Raw genomic sequence first — 22,365 nt, forward strand, 5'->3', positions numbered from 1 at the left:
CTTAGTCAAGAAGTGAAGCGTATGGCCTCTGTAGGATGGGGAAATAAGGATTTTAAAAAGCCCTGTATCTGTGTTTTAATCCTATGATTTTTAAGAAAAACTCCTGCTCTTTGGACTATGACTCATGTTTGTGGGCGCTTTTGTGTGTTAAGTGGTCAGTGCTTCCTTCCTTGCACAAAGCAAAGCTCAGCTCAGTCATTTGAGTCTTCATTAAGGACTGAGATGAGAAATCTCTCTCCAGCAGAAAGGAGATGCCCCACAGGAGCCTCTTCTGCTGGAGGTGTTTGAATACACGGTGCAAAATGGCTCTTCAGCCCTACAGCACAGTCTTTATATTTGCTATTAGAGTTGATTGATTTTTCACTCTGTGCTGTGTGGAGCCATCTCTCTGATTTCTATTTTAAAACTCCATTGCTCAAGGAATTTATATGTGTTATATGATGTATATACCTAAGCCATAGCACAAAACCCAATTGCTCCCACATAGAACAGCTCTGTATCCACTAAAATTTTAATCCACAAAATGGACATAATCTGTGATTTCAGTGTTCTCTTCTTCCAAGAACTTGGCTTGATTCCCCTGCCAGTAACAGGATCACTGGGAATATTTGAGGATTGCAAATATTCTATTATGAGCACTTTCTGAAGAGGCAGAGGGAATAATTTGTCCATGCCCATCTTTTCTTCCTTTAGAGAAATTCGACTTCTTGCTGCATCCCACAAATTAGTCAGCTCCTCTCTGACTGCAGCAGAAATGCTTTCATCAGGTTTATGAGAAAAATGTTAGCACAAGCATTGTGACTAACAAGAAGGTGTTTTGTTCTTTGCTGCTCATTTATCTATATCTATTTTTGGGTGAAACAGCTTGGGGAGGCCTTTTTGATTTCTCTCCTAATCCATAGCAGTAAAAATTGAAAGACCAGATGAACTTTTACTCCTGATGGTCTGGATGGTCCTGATGTATTCAAGGAAAGTAAGTAAAAATATGTTGTGGTGTTTTTGGAGATGGTTTACCAAAAGTATATGCCAGTGTCCATGCCTCCAAACTTCTACCCTCAGATCATTCTGTAGTGTTTAGTTGCATTTCCACTGTCACAGATGAGAGGAGGTGATTGATCTTCTTTAGGTGTGTCTTGAGTGTGGGTATTCCCCACAAAGAGAGTTTCAAAACCTTGGACCAGGAGATTATTCAAACCAAGAGTTGCGATCCATTTTTAAACCCAGAGGCCAGAACTGGGAATGGATTTCTATTCCTCCAAGTTCCATTCAGAGCTGAATGCCTGATCCGAAACCCTTTTCTACTTGGAAACATGCTACAGGAGATCAAAAGAGGAATATTTTATCCCCTTAGAGAACAAACTTTTATGTGTATTGCTCAGTGTAGAAAATGTCTTCTTCCTGTTGAACAGTGAAATAAAAATGACATGACTGTTTCCATTTGCCAAGAGCATTTTCAGTCTGAGCCAGCCCAAAGGCACCACTTGGTATTTTCAAGTGTCAATCAAAGATGCTTTCCCTTCAGCTGGTGCAGGGTCCAACAATAGGCCATATGGGACATCAGTCAGTGCCAAAAGAAAAAGAATAGAATCAGGAATAAAATGTGTCAAAGTATCTTGATGCTAATTCCAAGCTCTACAGTCGTCATGATGGGAGTTGTTGTAGTCAGGCCAGCCCAATCATCGTCGTTGGCAAAATTAGAAGCAGCCCAGGTATAAATATCCTTGAACTTTTGGCTGTTTAGAGTGGCAGGATGAGGCCTAAAGACATCATAATAAATTGTTTTTGTAGGAAAATGCAAAAAATAACTGAGTTCTTAAATAGCATGAGACTGCTGTGGTTTTCTGACAATACTTTGATGGGCATGGTCCAGATCTCCAAAGATATTCAGGCACTTGAAATCAAGTGTTTGTATTCTTCTACTTTTTGAGCAGTGTGTAGTGCTGGAAATAACTGCTGAGCAAATGCAAGTTTTGTACATGAATTTGGACCCAAGTAAAGACCAGTGTGTTGTTAACATGCAGGACAAGAACCTGTAATTTTAGAGGAAGATGCTATAGTGTTCTGGAAATCAGTGGGAAACGAGTGCCTTTTGGGAAAACTTCCTCCTTAATCAACAAAACTCTTGGATTCCAGAAAACTGTGGGAGTAACAGATGGCTGATGTTTCTTTTCATGTGGGCCAGTCAGCAGAAAGATAATAGAAGAATGTGTCTTAATGAGCAGAAAGAAGATGTGAGCCTGAAGGTACCAGTAACGTGGGAGATGGATGCAGACAAATCAAGTTCTACCTTCCTGGTTGTTGAAAGATTTTCTCATCTGTTGCACAAAAAAAGATGTGAAGGCAGAAAGGATCTTTGGCCTTAATCTAGACTTATGGCATCTTTTTTTTGGAGCTCCTGGGTTGCCCTCTCTGCATCTTCCTAGGTGCACACTGGGGAGATGCAGCACCCAGATCAGGTTCCAGTATAGTGAGTGTGGCCACAGCTTGTCTGCAACCACAGAAATACAATGCTCTGAATCCCCTTTAAAATATTTTAAAATTTTGAACTGTAGTTCAAAGAACCTACTTTATGGTAGGTCCCAAAGGTATGTCGACTGGCTTGATCATAGCCAGGCTACCAGACAGGATGGTAGCATCTCAACAACTCCCAATTCCATAGAGTCCCTAAAAAAAAATCACCTTTCCTTTCCTGTTGGAAAATCTTCTGAAGATTCACATCCTAAGACTATCTGTCAGCTCTATAAGAATGAATCCAGCCAGGATTGAGGAAACTGATGGAAAAATAAGAAGCTAGAACAGAACTGTTGTTACAACATCTACTGCAGGAAGATTTTGGACAGAGCTTAAGGAAGTATAAACATGTATTATTTTCATCCTAGCTCTTCCTAACTTAAGAAGGAAAACAATGCTGTTGAATTCTGGAAATCAGAAATCAGAGTTTCAGGGTTGCTTCCAAAGCTGTGGGAAAGCTGCCCTTATTTCCCACACAAGCAAGGCAGGACCCTGGTGCCAATGAGTGTGAGCCAGTTACTACTCAACTATAATTGAGATGTAAGAGCTATCATTTCCTATTGGTTAACCAAGGAAATATTTATGGCCAAACCTTGGTGCCAAGCACAATATTTATGACCAAGTTTTTAGCACTGGCTGCATTTTTAGTGCTGATTTTTGCACAGGGGACACAGATCACATTCACACTGATGTGGGCATGAAAACCAAGCCTGAAGTCAAGACTGAGCTTGGAGTAGGGTCTGTCTTTGGCAAAGCTCATCCTTTCCTTCACAGCATCCTTGGTGAGAGCTCTTGAAGTAGACATCAGCTCAGATCACTCTGCTCTCCATGCCTGGCTAAAATAATCTCTGCCCAGGATGCTAATGCCTGGCATGGGAGATTTCTAGATCACATCTATGCAGTGGGATCAAGAGCTTCAAATCAGGGTATCTTCTGTGCTCCACTGATGCTGGAGAAGCTCCCAGCTCCTGCTCTCCAGATGGATGAATGGGTCATGCACCACTGAGCCCCTGACCTTAATAGCCTGAGGTGTTCAGCAGATGACACTTCATGTTACTACATCAGGGCAGGAGCTCAGGGGTGGTTGTAACTTATCCAGGCACATCATCTGGCTAATTACACCATGATTCTCATCAGCCCTGCTTTGCTTGTAGCATACAGCATGCTGAGACAGGTTTGAGCTGGTTGGGAAGTTGTGATCTGTAGCTGGGGCTGATTACAAAGAGGAAAGGGAAAGGATTTGTCAATCAGTCAACTCCAGATTTCTGCAGTGAGTAAATTGGGCAGTGTTTGCCCTCTGGTGAGGAAGGACAAGAGCCTAATTTAGATCTACAAAGCTGAGCAGTGAAACCAAAGCTATCCTTGGAGAACAAACTTGTCTGGAGAGACATGCTTCTGTTCTCTAATTTAAAAATCCATCTTCTAGGATCTTAAGGAAGTGAAAGCTGCTTCCTTGCTCTTTATGGGCTCTCTACAATGAAGTCTGGCATTTACAAATAAGACATAGAGGTCTATCTGATCTATAACATGAGCTCTTTAATAGCTGTAGAGTTGGAACTCTTAATGAGGCCGTGACTTACTGCTTTGCTCCCTTTCTGCTTTCAATGCTTGGCTCACTTGGTTTGTTGGTTTGTTTATGCACAGCCAGAACCACAAATCCTCTTGTTGCTTTATTAATAAAGAACCTTATTCAGAATCTCCCAGGATATGCCTGAGTGAGCAACAGGAAGAAGAGAAATCCAGAGAAGTAGAAATGTCTGAATTAGTGCATTTTGTTGGCGTGATGAGTCACTGGTCAGAGAAAAATATGATCATGTTACACAGCTGTGGAAGACAGAGGTGGGAATAAGTCAGGAGACAGAGGTGGTGAGAGAATTCCCTCTGCTCTCCATCAGCACAGTCTGTCCAGAGGTAAATACAACAGGATTCTCCCCAGAGCTTCACTATGGAGTTAATCCTGCAAGGTACTGAGCTCCCTTAACTCCCAGCTCAGCAGTGCATGAGAATTTCAAGGCAACACAATAGGTTAATGCATTAGGGCTCTTGTGCTTGGATTCAGCTCTTAATGAGCACAGAGAGAGGAGAGAGAGATGCTGCATTAGCCACACTGCCCTGCTGTGAAGTGTATATATCATCTGCTCCATGCCCCATTGAGCATCTCCACATGGCTGGAACCTTGGGGGCTGCCCTGGGTCAGGACTGGGGTGCCCTGGGTCAGGACTGGGGTGCCCTGACTACTTGACATCTGCCTGTGGTGTCCCAAGTGCCCAGGCTGGGCTGCCAGGCAAGGGGCTGCCAGTGTTGTCTGTTCACTGGGTGCATTTTGGGAGGGAAACCAGTCTAGAAGGGAGTCACACTGGTGATGCTGCTTTGGAGCATCTCAGTCAGATGTGTTGCTCATCACCAATGGACAGCTGGGTGCTCACTGTGGGTGCTGTAGGTACTGCCTTTGTCTGCAGGGTTTGGTTGTTACCATGAGGATAGTTCAGGAAATTATAAGTGGCTACAGTAGTAACCTGTGGTTGGAAACTTATCCACTCCACAGCCAGCTTTCAAGAAGTCAAGAAGCCTGGGACAAGCCTGGGCTCCACAACCATATCCACTGCTTGGGACATAATCATTGCTACAGTAGCTGTTTTACTCTATTGGTTTACTGCTGGTTTTACTCCCATGCAGGTATCTCAGCACCCCTGCATGGCCAGAAGTCTCTTCCATAGTAAAAATCTTTGATTCAGTTTAAAATATCTTTCAAAGTCTTCTGTCACTTCACAGACAAACTGAAATAAATATGAATAAATCAGAGTCACTCTTGAGTGGCCAACAGTACCTTGCAGATTTCCCCAGAGGCAGGTCGAGCCTGCTCTGCTGAGAAACAGCCCTGCACATCCCTCTGCTCTGCTCATTTCAGTGCACATTTCACTGAAAGGAGATCTCTCCCCCTTCAATGTTTTTTTCCTACTGCTTTCACTCCACCTGAAGTCTTTCTTCATGACAAAGCAGTTAGGAATAGGAGAGGAAAATCTTCTTTATCACAGGAATGGAGAGAAGGTAAAAAATTTCAGATCACCTTTGAATGCAAAGATGGTGTTTCTTAAGTGTTCCATTAACCCACTTTGTCCCCTGTGTCACATCCAAACAGAGAACGAGTAAGGAGATATTATCATTATTTTGTCTTAGTTGTGTAGATTTAAACATTCAGATGACATTTTATAAAAGAAACAGAGGTCAAGGGCTTGCCCTGGAGAGCTGGTTGTGACATCCAAGACAAGATCATGGAGACAGGGGCAAATCAAAGGAAACATGCAGTCCTAGGATTCCCTGTCAGTGCAGCTGCCTCCAACTGATTTTTTTCCACATTGAACTAGTGCAATTTCTCTTAGGGACCTTCAATCCCCTTCTGTCAGTGCCTTTATGGGTTAAAATTTATTTGGGAGAGGGCTAAAATAGGGTAGAGATTTACAGAAGTGCATAAGACAAGACAGTAGAGTCAAGACTTACCTTATAAAATCATGGAATTCTACTGGTGACCCAAAACACTTGAAATCGAGCTTGTTACTGGCTTACCCTTATTCCAAGGTCAAGTCTGAGATTTCATTGAAAACCTTGAGGAAACACTGCCTTAGTTCTGTTTAGTTCAGTCTACAATCTGCAATAGCTGGGCTGTTTGAATCAGTTTTTGTGAACATCTGGATAACCCAAATTTTCCACCTCTTTTTCAGACAAAGGAAGATAATAACAACGAGGAAACTCAGAGCTGGGTGTCTGGAAATCAGGCTGGAGTTGCAGCTTTCTCCCACAATAAAAAAAAAATCATTAAAACCTTTAAATGGCATCTTTTGTCCCAGTCAGGGTCTCTTGCACATGTACCAGTGGAAGGCATCGCCTTCCAAATACACACAGGAGCTGATGGAAATTTTGTCATGGCCCAATGGTGCAGAAAGAAACTGGCAGTGAGATTTAACAAGGTCACTTCAAGGCACAGAAACCTCTGTAAAATATGCTCATTCCCCACCTGATATAAAAACAGGGCTAGGAAGGTGAGGAATAAACCTTTCACTTATAGGAAGTGGTGATTTACGATTAATTTCCAAAAGAAGGAAATCCTTTTTTAATCAAAATAATTTATAGGGTTAATCTAAAGGCAGTGTTTGCTTGCCAGCACAGAAAGCGAGGCAAGGTGAAGATGGATGGGGTTTGTCCATGGGATTTGAATCAGCTCTGCACAGGAGGGTCTGTAGTCAAGGATACCTGTATTATTTATGGCCAAGGTTTTCAAAAGGGAATAGCTGATCTTGGATCCCTTGGGTTTGGTCGCCCAACGTGTGACCTGTGCAGAGTACCAGCCTCCTTGAAAAATGGCCTTTAGAAATCCTATTTCCCACTACTTCCTTTGGGAATTTGTAAGATTTGTTCTATCTGGTGCTTGTTGCTGGATGAGGATGTGCTGAAACACAGGATTCCCCCAGGCTGGAACTGAGCAGGGTTGGACCAGTGAGGAGCAGAGGAACTTGCAAACTTCAGATTTCATAGAGAAAAGGGTTTAAAGAAATGTGGGGTTTTTTTTCTGGTGGTTGTTTGGAAATGTGTGGCTGCAGCAGGTGACTGAGTGATGCTGTTTTAACCCTGATGAGGAATGATTGCCCCTTTGCTACCCTATTGCTGGCTGTGGGAGGGAGAGGTGCTCAGTTCTGCACAGGACCTGGCTCTGAGGATATAACCTGCACTTCAGCTCTGAGTGAATTTGATCTCACATCTGCTGCTTATTAAATTAATGCTGGATGGTTTCCTGGAATTAATACTACAGTTTTTTAAAGACTAGCACAGGTGCTCAGGTGCTGCAATGAGGGTCAGGACACTGAAAGCAAGGCAGGCAACTATACAGGAGCTCATACAGCCAGGGGAAAATGCAGCAGGGTTTGTCACTGGAAAGGCTGACAATTGTTGAGGAAGAGATGAGATAAGAAAAAAAACAAGACAAGTTGAGTTTGGTACTACGCTGATGTTATTTATAATCTCACTCCAGACCTAATTTCTCTTGTGCCTTTAATCCTCCCCATTTGCAGGGAGCAATCTATTATATTGGAAGACATTTGAGATGCTTTGGGAGTAGGGAAATTATTATACATAAAATATGTAGCTAATATTATTAGAACAGACTTTGATTAATTTTGCAGCTGGCAACATTACCCCTGCCTGAAAATTAAATCCATTTGCTATCCGCGTGGAAGTAATTGTGTTAATATCAAAGCTAGTTTTAAAAGGAAAGAGAGAGAGCTCTACTCCAAGTCTCCCATGCGAGGAATCAGGGATGCGAGATGAAGGGCTAGAGTGATAATTCCTTGCTAACACAAGGAATTATCCTTTCCTCCACAAAATTTGCAAGACTTCAGCAGAGTTATTGGTGGTATATTAAAAGTACATTCAAGCACACAGATAAATTCAAGTGACCTTCTCTTAGTCTCACCTTTGATTTGCAATATTGCCTGTGGGGCAGAGACTAATATTGGTATTTGCACTACAGGTTTGTACAGCAGCAAGAACAGCAGAGCCCTGTTCTCATGGGCAGGTTCATCACCCCAATAACTATCGACAGCAAAGATATGTGCCCAAGCCAGAAATATCTCAGTCTAATTACGCTGGAGTGATTTTGAAAAGCAGTTGGAGAAGATTAAAGAGACAGCTTTCGTTAACTAAGAATTGTTTGGGCTTCCAGTGCTATAAAGATGACAGCTAGCCCCATATCCACCACCTCTGGCTGCAGCTGGGCTCTGGATCTCCCCTTTTATTTCTCCTGCTAAAAGTTTTCCTCCCTGCAGCCTGTTTGCTGGAGCGCAGGGATTCTCTCCTCCTCCTCCCAAGCAGGAGGTGGGCAGATCTAACTACATTAAATATACAAACATACTGTGCTCCCTCTTTGCTCCAGAGGCATCGGTGGCCCCATCAGCAGCAAAATCCAAGCCAAGGCTGCCCAAAGGGTTGGGGGAAGGCTGAAAGCAGCAGCAACAAATAAACCGAGCAGCCAAAGCCCTGCAGGAAAGGGGAGAGGAGCAGCAGGAGAGCCCAGGGAGGTTGGACATTCCGGTCTCTTTACAGGAGCTCTCTGCAGCCCTTACGCATCACTTGTGAGTATATGTGCATCAATGTCCCAGGGAAGAGCATCCTTCTAGGAGGAAGAGCTGGAAATCACTCAGAAGAGGAAAGAAAAAAAAAAACCAAAGCACCAGCTGTTATCCCTTCCCAGAGGGAGAGAGAGTGAAAGGAGTTTAGGGGAATGAACCTGGAGGATCTAGAGACTCAGAGAGGAAAAGTTGCCCTGCCGGGAGACTCTGTGTACTAGAGCTCTGTTCCACGATGGGATTTCTCGTGCCTAAAGGAAACCTCCTCCTCCTCCTGCTGCTGTGTGCCAGCATTTTCCCCGGTAAGTTTGAGAAAGCTTTTCTCCCTCTGCTCTGCTCTTTGGCTCTTTTCTCCTTTATCCTTCTCAAAGGCATACTGGAGAGACCAGTCGCTGTCAGCAAGGAATTCCCCCGGTCCTGCATCCTCCTGCCCCAGCATTTCTGGTCCCCTGAACACCAACCTCTGCTGAGCAATGCTTTGCCTTTATTTTCTGCTCCTTGTCTGATTTGACGGGCAAAGGGTTAAAGCCGCGGTGGGAAGGGGACAGGAGGGAGAATCCAGGCAGGGGCTCAGCATCCTCCTTCTTGTCTGGCTTTTTCTTCCTTGGGTAAAGTGTGTTAATGTGTCTCGGGGCTACAGCTCTGGCTGGGGAGAGCAGAGCCAGCGCTCAGCTAATGCTTCCCTTTGTATAATCCAGGGCAGCTAAACACTAAGTAGAAGCCATATTCCACGAGGGATGCGGGAAGAGCCCCCGGCTCCCTCTCCCCTCTGTCTGCCACAGCCAGCACAGGAGTGCAGCTCCTTCAACAGCCCCTGCAAGAAACGTGGCTTTAATTTTGAATAACCAACAGGCACCTCCGATGGTTCCTGTAGCCTACGTGCAGGGTCAGGGATGCTCCTTGCAGCCTCCAACTTTTAAAGTTATGCCTGAGGAAAACTGAAGTTTGTTATCCAACCTGTGCTCTTCCCCATCCTCTTCCTTCCCCCATTGTCTGTGTGAAATACCAGCTATGAAGGTTAAACAGCTGAATTTCAGTCTGCCTTTTTTTTTCTGATGCATTCCCTGCCAGTTTTCATGTGTAAATCTGATCTAAAATCCCTATCCCCCAGCAGGAGGGTGCTTTTTCCTTTTTGCCTTTCCCTTCCAGCATCCCTCTTTCCTGCTTGCAGAAACTTGCCACAAAGTGACCATAAAAATTAGACCAGGTTCAGGGAAGAATGGACCATGAAGTGTTTTCTGAGTGGTATTATTGGTGCCCCTACTTTCTTCGGTCCAATCCTGCTCTGCAATAGAAACCCAACACTGGGAATTGGCCACAGTGGGTGAATGGAGTGATAAATACATGGCAGAACCTGGGATTGCAGTGAGGCAAGTCACCCATGTGGCATCACCCTCCTATATGTCCCCACGTGCCCATCGTTGGGGTTTGCCAGAGTTTCCCCCTGGAGAAAGCTCCAGCTGTGCCACCCTTGGAGCTGCAGGTGTTTCATGCTGCCATGTGCCCATTCCTTCCTCACAGCCCTCAGTCATGTGGAAACACGAGCCCATGCCGAGGAGAGGCTCCTGAAGAAACTCTTCTCTGGTTATAACAAGTGGTCTCGGCCCGTTGCCAACATTTCGGATGTGGTCCTCGTCCGCTTCGGTTTGTCCATCGCTCAGCTCATCGATGTTGTAAGTACAACCTGTTTGTGCAACAAGAGGCCAAGGTTAGTCAGGCTGGGGCTTGGGGAGAGGCTCCTGGTTCATGTGGGTTTTATTGGCTGGTCCAAGGTTGGGTTGGGAAGACTTCACCCTCAGCAGAGTGATCATGCAGATGACTCTGCTCGAACAAGGGATGAGTTCTTTTATTCTTCATTTACTGTAGGCGAAATCCCAGATTTCCTATCAAAATCCATGGGACTGATCACCACAGAGCAGTGGAGCAACTGGTATAATTGCCAGAGAATTCTGACAAAGGAAAAAATCAAATACCTAATTTGGAATTTGAGCCGTAATTATTAACGCTAATTTACACACCCTAATAGAAACAGCAATTTAACCATCTCAGGAAGAGAGGTTGCCTGAAGAGCTTTCTTCAAATGAAAGTTTTGAGGGTTTTTACCTAGTCTGACAGGTATGAACAAGAAAATTGTCTCCGAATGTTTGCTCAAATAGACGTTACATGTGTGCAAACTGCATATGCTCTGTACAAAATGACGTGTTCTGCACAGAGGCTGATGTGCACTGAAATGGTGTTTAAGGGATTATTCTGTCACAGTGTGTTGGGGTCAAGTGTTGTATCCAGACAGATCTGTGCAGGACTGCAGATGTCAGGCACACTCACAGGCTTTACAGCGTGTGCAGATCTTGCTCCTACATGCTTCTCCTTCCTGTCCCCATTTGCACATGACACTTCCCAGGACAGTGTGCCTGTGCATCTATACATCTCCTGAGCTAGTATCAGCCTGGTTTTCATGGCATAGAACAGTTTGGGTTGAAAGGGACCTTTAAAGGTCATTCAGTCCAACCCCCTTATTTTTCAGAAGAGGAGGCTCCCTGTCACTTTTTACTGTATTCATTTGGCAGAGTAAAAAGGGTGATAATGCTCCATCCCTGGAAGTGTTCAAGGCCAGGTCAGACAGGGCTTTGAGTAACCTGGTCTAGTGGAAGGTGTCCCTTCCCATGGTAGGGGATTGGAATGAGATGAACATTAAGGTCCCTTCCAACCCAAACCATTCGATGATATCTATAGTAGTGGAAAGTGTAATGAAACTTATGATTGTCCCACATTACTGGTATGGGACAATCATAACAGATGATGCTCCACAACATTTTATGTTTTGAGTTCAGAGTTTTAAGATGCAGAGGAAACAGCTGAGGTGGTGGTAGGGAATCAAAGACACCAGTTGCTGGGGAGTTGCATCTCCTTGTACAGAAGCCATCAGCTTCCTGCTTTGCAGTACAGAAATGGTTTTCCTTTCCCCTCCTCGCTCTTACGTCAACCTGAGTGATCCAGGGCTGTTTGCAGTTGCTAATGTTGAAGTTGTACAGTTCTCATCTGAATAATTGATAAGACTAAAGATGAGACATTAGTGACTGTGGAGGCATGAGAGAGACTTTCCATTATGCAGCTGCTGAATTGTGGAAGAGGCAGGATCGATACACCTGCTCCATAGTGCTTTCCCCAGTTTACTTAAGAAGAATTAATCTTCTTAAAATCATGTCAGTGGTTAGAAGTGCAGCTTGCAGGCAGATCTATGCTGGGGCCTGTAGGCATGGCTGGAAGAGACCTCTCACCCCTCCTGCCCCAGTCTGTGGTTGGGACTGGTGACACCTCTGGCACCACTGCAGCACTTCAGCTATCTCTCTCCCTTCCTGACAGTGACAGTTTTGGTTCAAACCTCACTGCAATTGTTAGACCCAATGTTCTGCTTCCAACGACAAAGAGTCTAAAAAGGAAATCAGAGCTGTATTCAAACCCTGGCTCCTGCTGACAAAAGCTGGGGGCAGGGGAACAGAAATCAATGGGGAACTTGACATCCCTGTATGTCCTTACTTCACCCTGGGTTTTCTGAGCCCAGAAAAAAGTGATGAAGGATCAAGCATGTGTCTAAGAGCAGCCACTGAGAGACACATTTGGACTCCTAGGCCTGTTTCTCTGCAGGACCTCATGTGCTGTGTTCACCTTGAGAAAAGAGCCAGGTAGTCAGAGTCATTGCTGTTCTCTGGGCTGGCTCCATGAGGAGCAGCCAGCTGTGCCCGTGGAGGAGGCACTTGGTCATTAACACATTGCAAACCTCTCCGAGATGAACCTGTGAAACTGGAGTCATGCTTCACTCTGGTCAGGAGGATAGCAGAGCCTCAGGTGTGGAGACAGGCAGAAACTTCCACCAGGGCAGTTCCAGGAAGGAAAATTCCAGTAAAGGGCAGCACTTGTGAGACTGGGATCCCCAGTGCTGGGGCTGTGGTGGAAACCCTCAGGTGTTTGAATTGCAAAGTGGTAAGAGAAGCAGATGCTCAAGGATCAGTCCAGTCCAGGACTGCTCCTGTGGCATTCCTCATCTCTCATCAGCACCCAAGAAAGTAGCTGGATATTTGATCTTTGTCGCTTGTAGGAGTGGGGGGTTTTCTATTCCTCCTTTGTCCATGTGCTTCTTGTCCCTAAACACAAAGGAGGATATCTCTGACCAGACCTTACAATTACTGCTGTTACAGCAGTGAGGAGGTTCAGTGAGGGGGAGGCATTGCTCCCCCTACACCTCCTGGATTTTAATGTTCACAATCAGTTCAGTACTGCCACAAGAGCAAGGCTAATGGCAACCAGTTTGCTTCCAAATGTGCCCTGCCAATTCAGCTGGATTTGATGCTAACCAAAGCAAGAGAGCAAAGAAACAAGCACACAAAAGGTCTGGTGTGACACTGATCAGACCAGCACTAGGCTCTCCCCCATGTAATTCAGCTTGGTTACTTATATGGGAGTTGTAAGAAGCACACAAGGCAAGCAGCAAGCATCAATTAACTCTACTGCAGTGCTGCCAGCATTATATCTGCTTTACATTATTTAAATATGTGTTTGTACAGTCCTGCCTTTCCATACACTTTCTACTTAGAATTGGGAAAAAGTCAACCAGTTGGCAGCATGGGAATAAACCATGCTGTCCAAGGTTTTCTGTGTCAGCAGAGCAGCTTGGGTTTATTCAGAAAACCCAATCCATAGTGCTCTAAGTTCATCTATGTGGTAGAAGTGCTGCTGAGCTTCTTGTTTCCAGAACAGTGTTCATGGATAATGTTTCACAGGACAAATACTAAACACTACATAAGGTGAGGATGAGCACTGTAATCCACCACACATGTGTGGGTAAGGATATTTATCTATCCATCCCTCCCTTCCTTCAGTGCACAGGTCAAAGACAGGCTGTGGACCTTCTTCCTCTACCTGGCATCATCATCCTAGGCTGAATCCATCAGCATTGAGGAAAATCCCAATAAATGCCAGTCCATCTGCTCACAGGATTGCTTAGGTGCAGGCTCAGCTGTTCGGTGGTATCAGGCAGCTGTGCCCTGTCCCATGTTAAATGAAAGAAACATCTGCTTTTTATTTCCAAGATGAAACTTATATTTATTGCAGAGGTGATTTGTGGTTACAAAAATGAAGTACATTGAAGAGAAATTTAGTGAGTCCTTTGGGCTGCTCAATCTGCTTCTGTAACCAGTATTTGATCTTGTATTTCAGGATGAGAAAAATCAGATGATGACCACAAACGTCTGGGTGAAGCAGGTGGGTGCACCCAAATATGTGTTTTTCCATGTTTCTTTTCAGTTTTGCAACTGAACTCTCACAGCTTTGTAACCACCTTGTGTTTGGCAGGAGTGGCATGACTACAAGCTGCGCTGGGACCCCCAAGAATATGAAAATGTCACATCCATCCGAATCCCCTCAGAGCTCATCTGGAGGCCAGATATTGTCCTTTACAACAAGTGAGTGTGACCACTGTGGCCAGAGGGCAAACCCATCCTTGCCAGTGTTCTCTGTTCATGGTGCTAAAATGCTTCTTGCAATTATTCTCTTTTATTTTCTTCTTTGTGGTTGGTTTGCATGTAGATTCTCATATCCCAGATGTGCCTTAAATGACATGACTGACATTCATTGCAAGGGCTTTGCTCTCCTAATGATTCTTCCTCTGGGCAGTGAGTTTTGTTGGGGGATGCCAGGTATTGTTTTCTCTTCACATGTCAGATGCACAATTAAGCTGGATTTGAGCTTTCAGCCCTATTGAATTTCATTTCATCCAGAAGCTCTCCCCTAATTCATCACCATCAACTGGAAAAGCCAATTACTGAGGATGGGCTTAAATATGGGAAATATGCTGAAATATGTCAGGCTTGTGTGTCTACAAATAGAAGTTTCAGGTCAGCCAAATACCATTCTAGAATGATTCTCAAATAGGTATTTGAGAATCATCCCATATGGTTGGAATCTGTCTCTTATATGGACACTTCTTAGGGAGCAGGTGGTGGTTTTCTCTCTTTCCTTTAGAGATTGTTGATTTTCTTAGAAAGACTGCCCAAGTGCCAAGACTTTTCTCCTTGGCTTATCGTACCACAGCTCTCCAGTCTCCTAGGATGTTGGATATCCCAGTCTGCCACCCCAGCACAGGCTCCAGAGGAAACACTTGCTGCAGGCATCAAACAAAAACGTCTTTGTATGTGGCTAACACTCAGAGAAAACACTCACAGCAGCAGCCAAGCTTGTTTTTAATGAACAGCTGCCTGGTTCTGGCTTGATAGGGTTTTGCTTTTGTTTAAATAAAAAAAATCAAATGGCTGAGGCAGGAATCTGTCCTGGGAATTGTGAGTTTGGGAGATTATAGGAACTGTTACCTTTCCCATTAGCTTGTCTCTGATCCTCAGTGGTGTGGAGTGATTGCAAACCTCTTGGAAATCACTGCATCCTCACTTAGCACCTTTCAGAGATTAGCCCAATGGAAATGACTAATTCATAGGTACTTGGACCTTCCTACCCTACAGGGACACACTCTGAGCATGAATATTGTATTCAAAGTGCCTCACATTGCAGCCAAGAAGAGTGGAAAAGAAATGAATGTCCTTGTCATTCTCATTGCTTAATTAATGACAATGGCAAGGATTATGCTTTTTGGAGCTTATGGTGGTTATTGTGGTGCATCATAGTGCCAAAGCAAACAGCAAGACACAAGTCTCTATGGGACCTTTGTGCTTTAAACAATGCCTGTGTACCAGTAGCCTCAGAACCAAGAGCTTCTGCTTCTGCTCCCTTGGCTCACCATGCTCACTGCAGTTGATGAGCATGGTCCATGCAAGGAGGGGCCTAGAAATGAAGAATCATAGAATGCTAGAATGGACTGGGTTGAAAGGCATCTCAAAGATTATCTCATTCCAACCACATGCTGTTGGTAGGGACACCTTCCACTGGACCAGGGTGCTCAAAGCCCCACCTAGCCTGGCCTTGAACACTTCCAGGGATGGGGAGGTCTCCAGAAAGAGACCTTGGTATCCTTTTGTGCCCTGGACATTTTGGGCCTTCATGCTGAAGATATCTCCCAGAGGTCCATGGGCAGCCAGACCTCTGAGCCCCATGTTCTGCCCCTGTGCCCTGTTGCTGTATTTTACTATCACTTGAGTATTTACAGGGACTCCAAGGCATCTATCTGCTGGCCACAGGAGCCACTCCAGAATGTCCTTCTTGTCCTCTTCTGTAGTGTGTGTCTTTCAGCTTTGCCCACCTCATTGCTCTGACTTGGAGGGAGGTTAGTGCAATCACACAGGGAGATCTCATGTCCCAGCTCCCTAAATCCAAGCTACTTCTCTTCCTTTATCCATACTTCACATTAATAATCATACATTCCCCTGTTGGTTGTCATGAGTCTATCATACATTTTTAATTGGCTCCTTTATCCATGAATTAAACATGGATGTAGGCACCAACTATTAGCCAGTCAGTAATGGTTTCCCATTAATTCTAGACCTCTCTACAGCTGGATTTCCTCGTGCTCTTTCATACAGCCTTATGTAAATGTTTTCTGCCCTGGGATGTACTTCTCTCTTCTACCTAACGTCCTACCAAACACATCTGGAGCTGCAGTTGCACATCTGAGTTGCACTGCTCTATCAAGTTTCACATATTTTAGGGATTGCAGGGCAAATACAATACAGGCAGTGCAAAACCTGCAGTGTGATGGGACACCAAGATAAGGCTCTTCTGCATGGTAGCTCATCAAGACCATTACCAGCCAGTGCTTCTCCTTGTGGGCATCTCAGCTAGAAATGATAGTGACTAGTGATGTGTGATGCTAACAAGGATTCCATCTCGTGTTTTACATGTAGATACATTTTAGAGGGAATTACATGTAAATGCACATAATTCTTGGTGTCTACGAGCAAGAGAATGTGCAAAAAAACCTTGGTGGAAGAGAGCAAATGTCCACACTAGCCTTTTGCACTCTGCAGGCTTTTTAACGTGAGCTTGTTATTGCTTATCACATGCTCTGGCAGAAGTGTGGTATTTCTGTTTAGGATGGTATCCTTTGGAAAAGAGACTTTCTGGGCAGGAGATTATACAAATACTCATTCTGTTTTCATCTTGGATTATATATAGAAATGGTAACATTTAAATTCATTTGAGATTTACATCTTTAAGGAAACCTGACTCCTCGTTGCGAGGTTATTCTCATATCTTGGCTCATTATTATAAAAATCCTTCCATTTCCTCACTCTAGAGGCCCAAATTAAATCAGTACATTCAGCTGGTTTGGCCTAGAGAGTATATGTAGTTGTCAACATTCGTAAGGAATCTAAAACCGAATTAATATCCTACAGGGAAATTAATATGCTGTTGAATTTTCAGGCTCGATGAGATAAGTTCCAAGACTCTGCAAATAGTTTCTACTAGATGTGGCATAACATATGTATAACAGAGGAATATGAGTTCATAGTGAAGTGACAAAGCCTCCTCTTTGCCAAGAAAACTGGCTGTTCCTTATCTGAGGTGGTAAAGGCTCTTCAGGCACCACCAAACCATTTATAAATGAATTACATAATCCCATGCATTGACTTATTTTCCCACTCATGAATGGATTTGAAGCACATTTGAGTATGCTTTTGTATATTTGAAGTAAAAATATATCATATATAGCTCTTGAGGCTGCATTTTTTTGCTTCTTCACCACTGTGTTGAGTGGTTCACCACTTGGGTCCTGTGCCACATAGGAATTCCAGAGGTGAAATCCCTGAAAGTGCAAGTTTACAGTCAGGTGCTCCAGCTGCTAAAGGTTGCCCAGAGGAAGGTGAGACTATGTCCTTGAGCCTAAAGCATGGGCAGGGAACTTGAAATGTGAGATTCACTGGCTGGTGTTCAACTGGAAATTCATGGTAACATCATAGCATTTGTGTGCCTGATGACTGTAAAACCTGGGAAGAAGCCGGAAATACTGAGAATTCCAATTTTCTTACATAGCATTTGTGTGCCCGATGACTGTAAAACCTGGGAAGAAGCTGGAAATACTGAGAATTCCAATTTTCTTATTTCTCAGTATTTTCTGGTGTTAGCTGTTCCAGAAGGTAATCCCTGCCTTAGCCTCTGTGGTCACCAAAAAAACTAAAATATAAAAGACAAGATCAGATGTGAAGGGAAATCGAAGACAAATTTCTGTAATTAGGAGTAGGAAATACCTTGAGGAATTCACCCAGTGGTAAAATGGGCATGAAGGATTACTGGACTGGGTTAGAAGATCATCTTTTTGAAAACCATGACAAAGCAAAGAGTTCTTTTGAACTATACTGTAGCAGCTTGTTCCTTTGAACTATACTGTGATGTTTGCAACCAGTTAGGTTTCTGGAATAACATTGGTTTCCTGACTCATCCCAAAGCTGTTTGGAAGAAAAATGCCAAAAGATGCCCCAGACTAACCTTTGAAATATTGCAAATATTCTTGACATTTTTCTTTGTATGTACTGGCACTGATCTTGTCATTGTGCACCAGATTGTACTTGTAATGTGCCCAAAACTGCTACTTCATACTTCAGCTTTCCTGATTCTTCTGGAATTTTCAGTGGCTCTGTTTCTGGAAAGGAATTATGTCTTTAGATGCTTTGAGGTTTGCTGCCAAGCTCTATCCAGTTATACAGGGACTGTTAGAAAGAAATCTATAGGAGAGATCTCTCTTTTCCTGCCAAACTCTATCCAGTTATACAGGGACTGTCAGAAAGAAATCTATAGGAGAGATCTCTCTCCTGGCCTGTTGCTGTGTTCACATCCAAGGGCTTTTCCTACCATTATGCTAAGGACAGAGCTAGAGTTTTGCCTCCAAAGTGCTGACAAGGATCCTTGGCAAAGGGAAGAATTGGAGCAAAATGCACCAATTCAGCACTGTTAGAACCTTCTGAGAACCCTGTGCTCATTCCATCGATGTAGCACAGCCATTTCTGAGACAGAGGAACAATCAAAACATCAGTTACCATGATTTCTAAACATCCAAAGCAAGCAAAAGTTGGGGTGTGACCTAAAGAAATAACATCCGTGCACAGACACCTCCACCTGTGTACCCATTACATTTTTTTACCCAATTGGAAATATTTAAAATCCAATTGGATGAGGTCCTGATCCTCTTGTAGTTTACCCTGCTTTGAGCAAGAAGTTTGGACTAGACAGTCTCCAGAGGTCCCTTCCAACCTGTGCATTTGTAGTTATTTTGGTAGCACAAAATAATTGTTCAAAACATTTTCTGGTTTTCCTTTGGAGAGAGCTTTAATCTGAACATTACAGAAGCATCTCTTTGAAGTGTACTGAAAGGGTGCAGGGTACTTTCTTTAAAGGGGTCTTAAAACTGCAATTTTTCTTAGTTACTGCTGGTTGATGAAAAATGCTTTAAATGAGGACATTCTAGCTATATCCATATATGTATATGGCTAATTTGCAGACTTTTAAAGCTCTGTTTGGATTTAAATTGTATCATCAGAAATGAAAATAAATGTGTGCCTCATTTACATGCATTCTGAAAACATTTAATTTTGTGAGATGATGTCTCTCCCAACTGCAGGGAAAATAGAAACTGGCAAAAAAACCCCAAAAGAGTCTCCATCAGCAGAGCTTTTCAGTGAAAATGTGGCTGATGGCTGCCAGTGAAACAATGCCATCCTTGAACCCTTATAAACTTAGGAGATTTAGAGGAACAGCCTTTATTCTTGAAATGAGAAATCAAAGGCTACAGCACACAGCAGAGCTTTTTTCCTTGGGAACAAAAGAAGTAACCATCTTATCTCTTTCTTGGTAGGCACTGTTGTATTTGACATGAAAATATTAGAGCTCCAGTACTTTATTACTGACATATTTTTAAAGCTGCCAGGTCAGAGCAATCAGGAGAGCCTGACTATCTTACTTCTCCAGTTCTGGTGATGTTTACCTTGCACTTGAGCCTCCTTCCAAATGGTTTTTCATGACAACTGTCACAACAGAGTGGTCCAGACTGAACGAGATGAAAATGTGCTACGGCTATAAAGGAACAACTGCAGATTTTCTCTGTCCCACTATATCAGGTCTCCCACCTTCCTGTCTAAAGAACTGTTCACATTGTGCAGTCAGGGCTGTTGGCACAGGAATGGGTCTTCCCACAGCAAAGCTTTCCATGAGAAAACAAGGCTTCCCCAATCTCCTAAGTGCAGAGAGTGTTTGCAGTCAGTTGTCTCACCTTCATCCCTTGGAGGAGATTGGGGAAAGGCTTTGGAAGACTGTCAACAGCCAGGTGACCTTGTTTGCTTCCTGTTTCATGTCAAGAGGAGCAGAATGAAAGCCTCACCCAGGATGATTACATCTCTCTAGGCTCACACCCAGGATGAGAGCATCTCTCCAGGTTCCCCCCACATGGGCAGGGTGCCAGCAGGAACAGCTTCCAAACCAGTAAACATATGCTTGAAGGTCCAGTGTGGGTGGTAAGCTTAGGGAAGGAGGCAAAAATATGTGGATGCTGGAGGGGTTAAGCTAACTGAGAACACTGCCTTTGCACGATGTAGCTGGCAGGGACACAGTCTGTGTACACAGCATGGCTAATTTACCCTGCTTACACATTCCTCTGCACTGAACTACAATGAGAAGTTCAAACACGCCCAATAAAGTCAGGAATTACTACACAGCTCTGTTAGGCTGGTGAAGCAGGAGAATCCCAGGGTTGTTTTATGGCTCCTCAGAGTCATTAGCTGACTAAGTCCAAGAAGTTGTTCTACTGCTGTTTTCAGTCCTGCCATGGCACTGCAGACAAAATCCAGCCTGGAAGGCAGTACCAGTGTTATTTGAGCCAAAGAGGACCCAGGGTGAAGCTGAGTTTGTTAGGCAAGCAATTAAAAACATAAAAAAATATGTTCTTTATCAAAGAACCAGGTAATTTTCAGCAATAACTGACACACAAGCTCTGCAGCACTGCACTGGTTCCATCTACACTGGCAGAAGAGATGTGTGGCTGGTCACACAGAGACTGCTAAACTGTCAGATAAGGCTGTTCTGGGAATGAAACACAGTTGTGTGAATTTTTCTCATTCCTGGATGACTTCTTAGCAAGAGTTTTGTGCCCTTTTCCAACAGTTTTCACGTGAAAAATGTACATCTGTGTTGTTCACTCAGCCACTTACACCCTGTTCTACCTAAGAAGGGAAGCACTAGTGAATGCTCATTATCCCTTTTCTCTAATAAGATCCAATTAGAAACACATTGTTCCATTAATGAGCGATGTAATCACACCTCAGAGATATCATTAAATGCAGAACTGGATTCTATGTTCCTATTGAGATTTAGAAAGAAAACCACTGAGAACAGCAAACACTGGACTGTCACTTGCTGTGCATGTCTCAATCTGGCTTTACCAGAAGAAAAAAAAATGAAGAGAGATGGTTTTCATCCAAAGCAAGTGATCCCAGAGTGTAAATTAGATTTAATTAAAAAAAAAAAGAGACCAGAAAGGAGTAGATTGTACAGTGGCATTGCTCAGGTTTGTTTGCATAGGAGTGAAACATAGTGGTGGTTTTGCCTTGATCCCTTTGAGACTATTTGGGTTTTTTAGTATTTTAAATCTTTAGAAAAGTCCAGTTTACAAGTCAAAAGGCACTGAATCCTTTTGTGTTCTTTCGTTTTGCCAAACTCTGCCACAAAGAACAAAGACTTTCTATTATAGAAACAGAGAAGAGTTTAGTAAAACTTGGTTCTTCTCCACACAGGACTTCTAAGTTTATTTTTCCATTAATTCAATCAATCTAGAAAAGTGTCTCAAAAGACAAAGATCTGGGCTGTGATTCCGGGGATTGGGGGTATATTCCATCTCTGCCCATATACTGTGTTAGCCAAGCAGCTCAGCAAGTGCCAGATCCTGCCACTATTTCCCAAAATTAGCAATACTATACCAATGTCATTGGGCCCAAAGTGGTTATGGCCTGATGAAGATGCTTCACAGGGCAAGAGGAAACAAGTGGTGCTAGTGGTGAGGCACTGGCACAGGTTGCTCAGAGAAGCTGTGGCTGCTCTATCCCTGGAAGTGTTCAAGACCAGGTTGGATGGGGCTTGGAGCTACTTGGTCTAGCAGAAAGTGTCCCTGCTCAGAGGGTCTTTAAGGTCTTTCTTCCCCCTTTTCCATAGGAATGACTGGGTGGTCTCCTAAAGAAATTAATTTAGGGAAGTTCTCTGCCTTCTGCAGCTTGAGGGACTCTGAGGGATCATCCCTGTGTTCATCTTGCTGCTGCTGAGGGAGAGGAGAGGTGTGACCCCCACTCACCATGTCACTGTAGGACTGCCACCAGGGCACATCTGGGCATTGCAGCAGCAGAGCAGGGCCAAGGGAATTTGCTGATTGCTGGGAAAGCAGCTGCAGGCTGGGTCAGCTCCAGCCAGAAAGGCTGGGTAGGAGCAGAGAGCTTTCTGTCTATATCAGCCTGAATAATTCATCTCAAGTTCTTAGCAGAAGCTCTTCCCCTACTCAGCTTCCCCTTTGTCTGGCAGTGCTGCTGTTTGTCACTCAGCTTCTTCCTCTAAAAACCTGGAAAATGGCTTTCTGATGCAAAATTCTGGTCTGTTATCTATAGGTCTTAACCAGCACACAGACCCAGTCTGAGAGGCCCTTTAAGAAAATACCATAAAAGAGATTCTCTTCCTGACCCGAAAATCAAGCGATTAACTTTCATTATTCCTGTTAATAGGATGTGCCTGCTGTTTCTCATGTAAGACACTGAATGATGCCACAACA

At 43.8% G+C, this 22,365-nt stretch overlaps 1 protein-coding gene across 1 annotated transcript in view; it reads left to right on the forward strand.

Annotated features, from left to right (window-relative positions):
- Positions 1 to 8,859: 8,859 nt before the first annotated feature.
- CHRNA4 (cholinergic receptor, nicotinic, alpha 4 (neuronal)) overlaps positions 8,860 to 22,365 on the forward strand; it is a 20,861-nt gene continuing 7,355 nt past the window's right edge. Inside the window, exons 1-4 of the mRNA XM_009084761.1 lie at positions 8,860 to 8,929; positions 10,149 to 10,300; positions 13,842 to 13,886; positions 13,977 to 14,086. Of these exons, the coding sequence (XP_009083009.1) occupies positions 8,863 to 8,929; positions 10,149 to 10,300; positions 13,842 to 13,886; positions 13,977 to 14,086 (374 nt within the window). The 5' untranslated portion in view covers positions 8,860 to 8,862. The remainder of the gene's footprint in view (positions 8,930 to 10,148; positions 10,301 to 13,841; positions 13,887 to 13,976; positions 14,087 to 22,365) is intronic.

The sequence above is a fragment of the Acanthisitta chloris genome, unplaced genomic scaffold (assembly GCF_000695815.1).
Source record: "Acanthisitta chloris isolate BGI_N310 unplaced genomic scaffold, ASM69581v1 scaffold6181, whole genome shotgun sequence".
In the NCBI taxonomy this organism is placed as follows: domain Eukaryota; kingdom Metazoa; phylum Chordata; class Aves; order Passeriformes; family Acanthisittidae; genus Acanthisitta; species Acanthisitta chloris.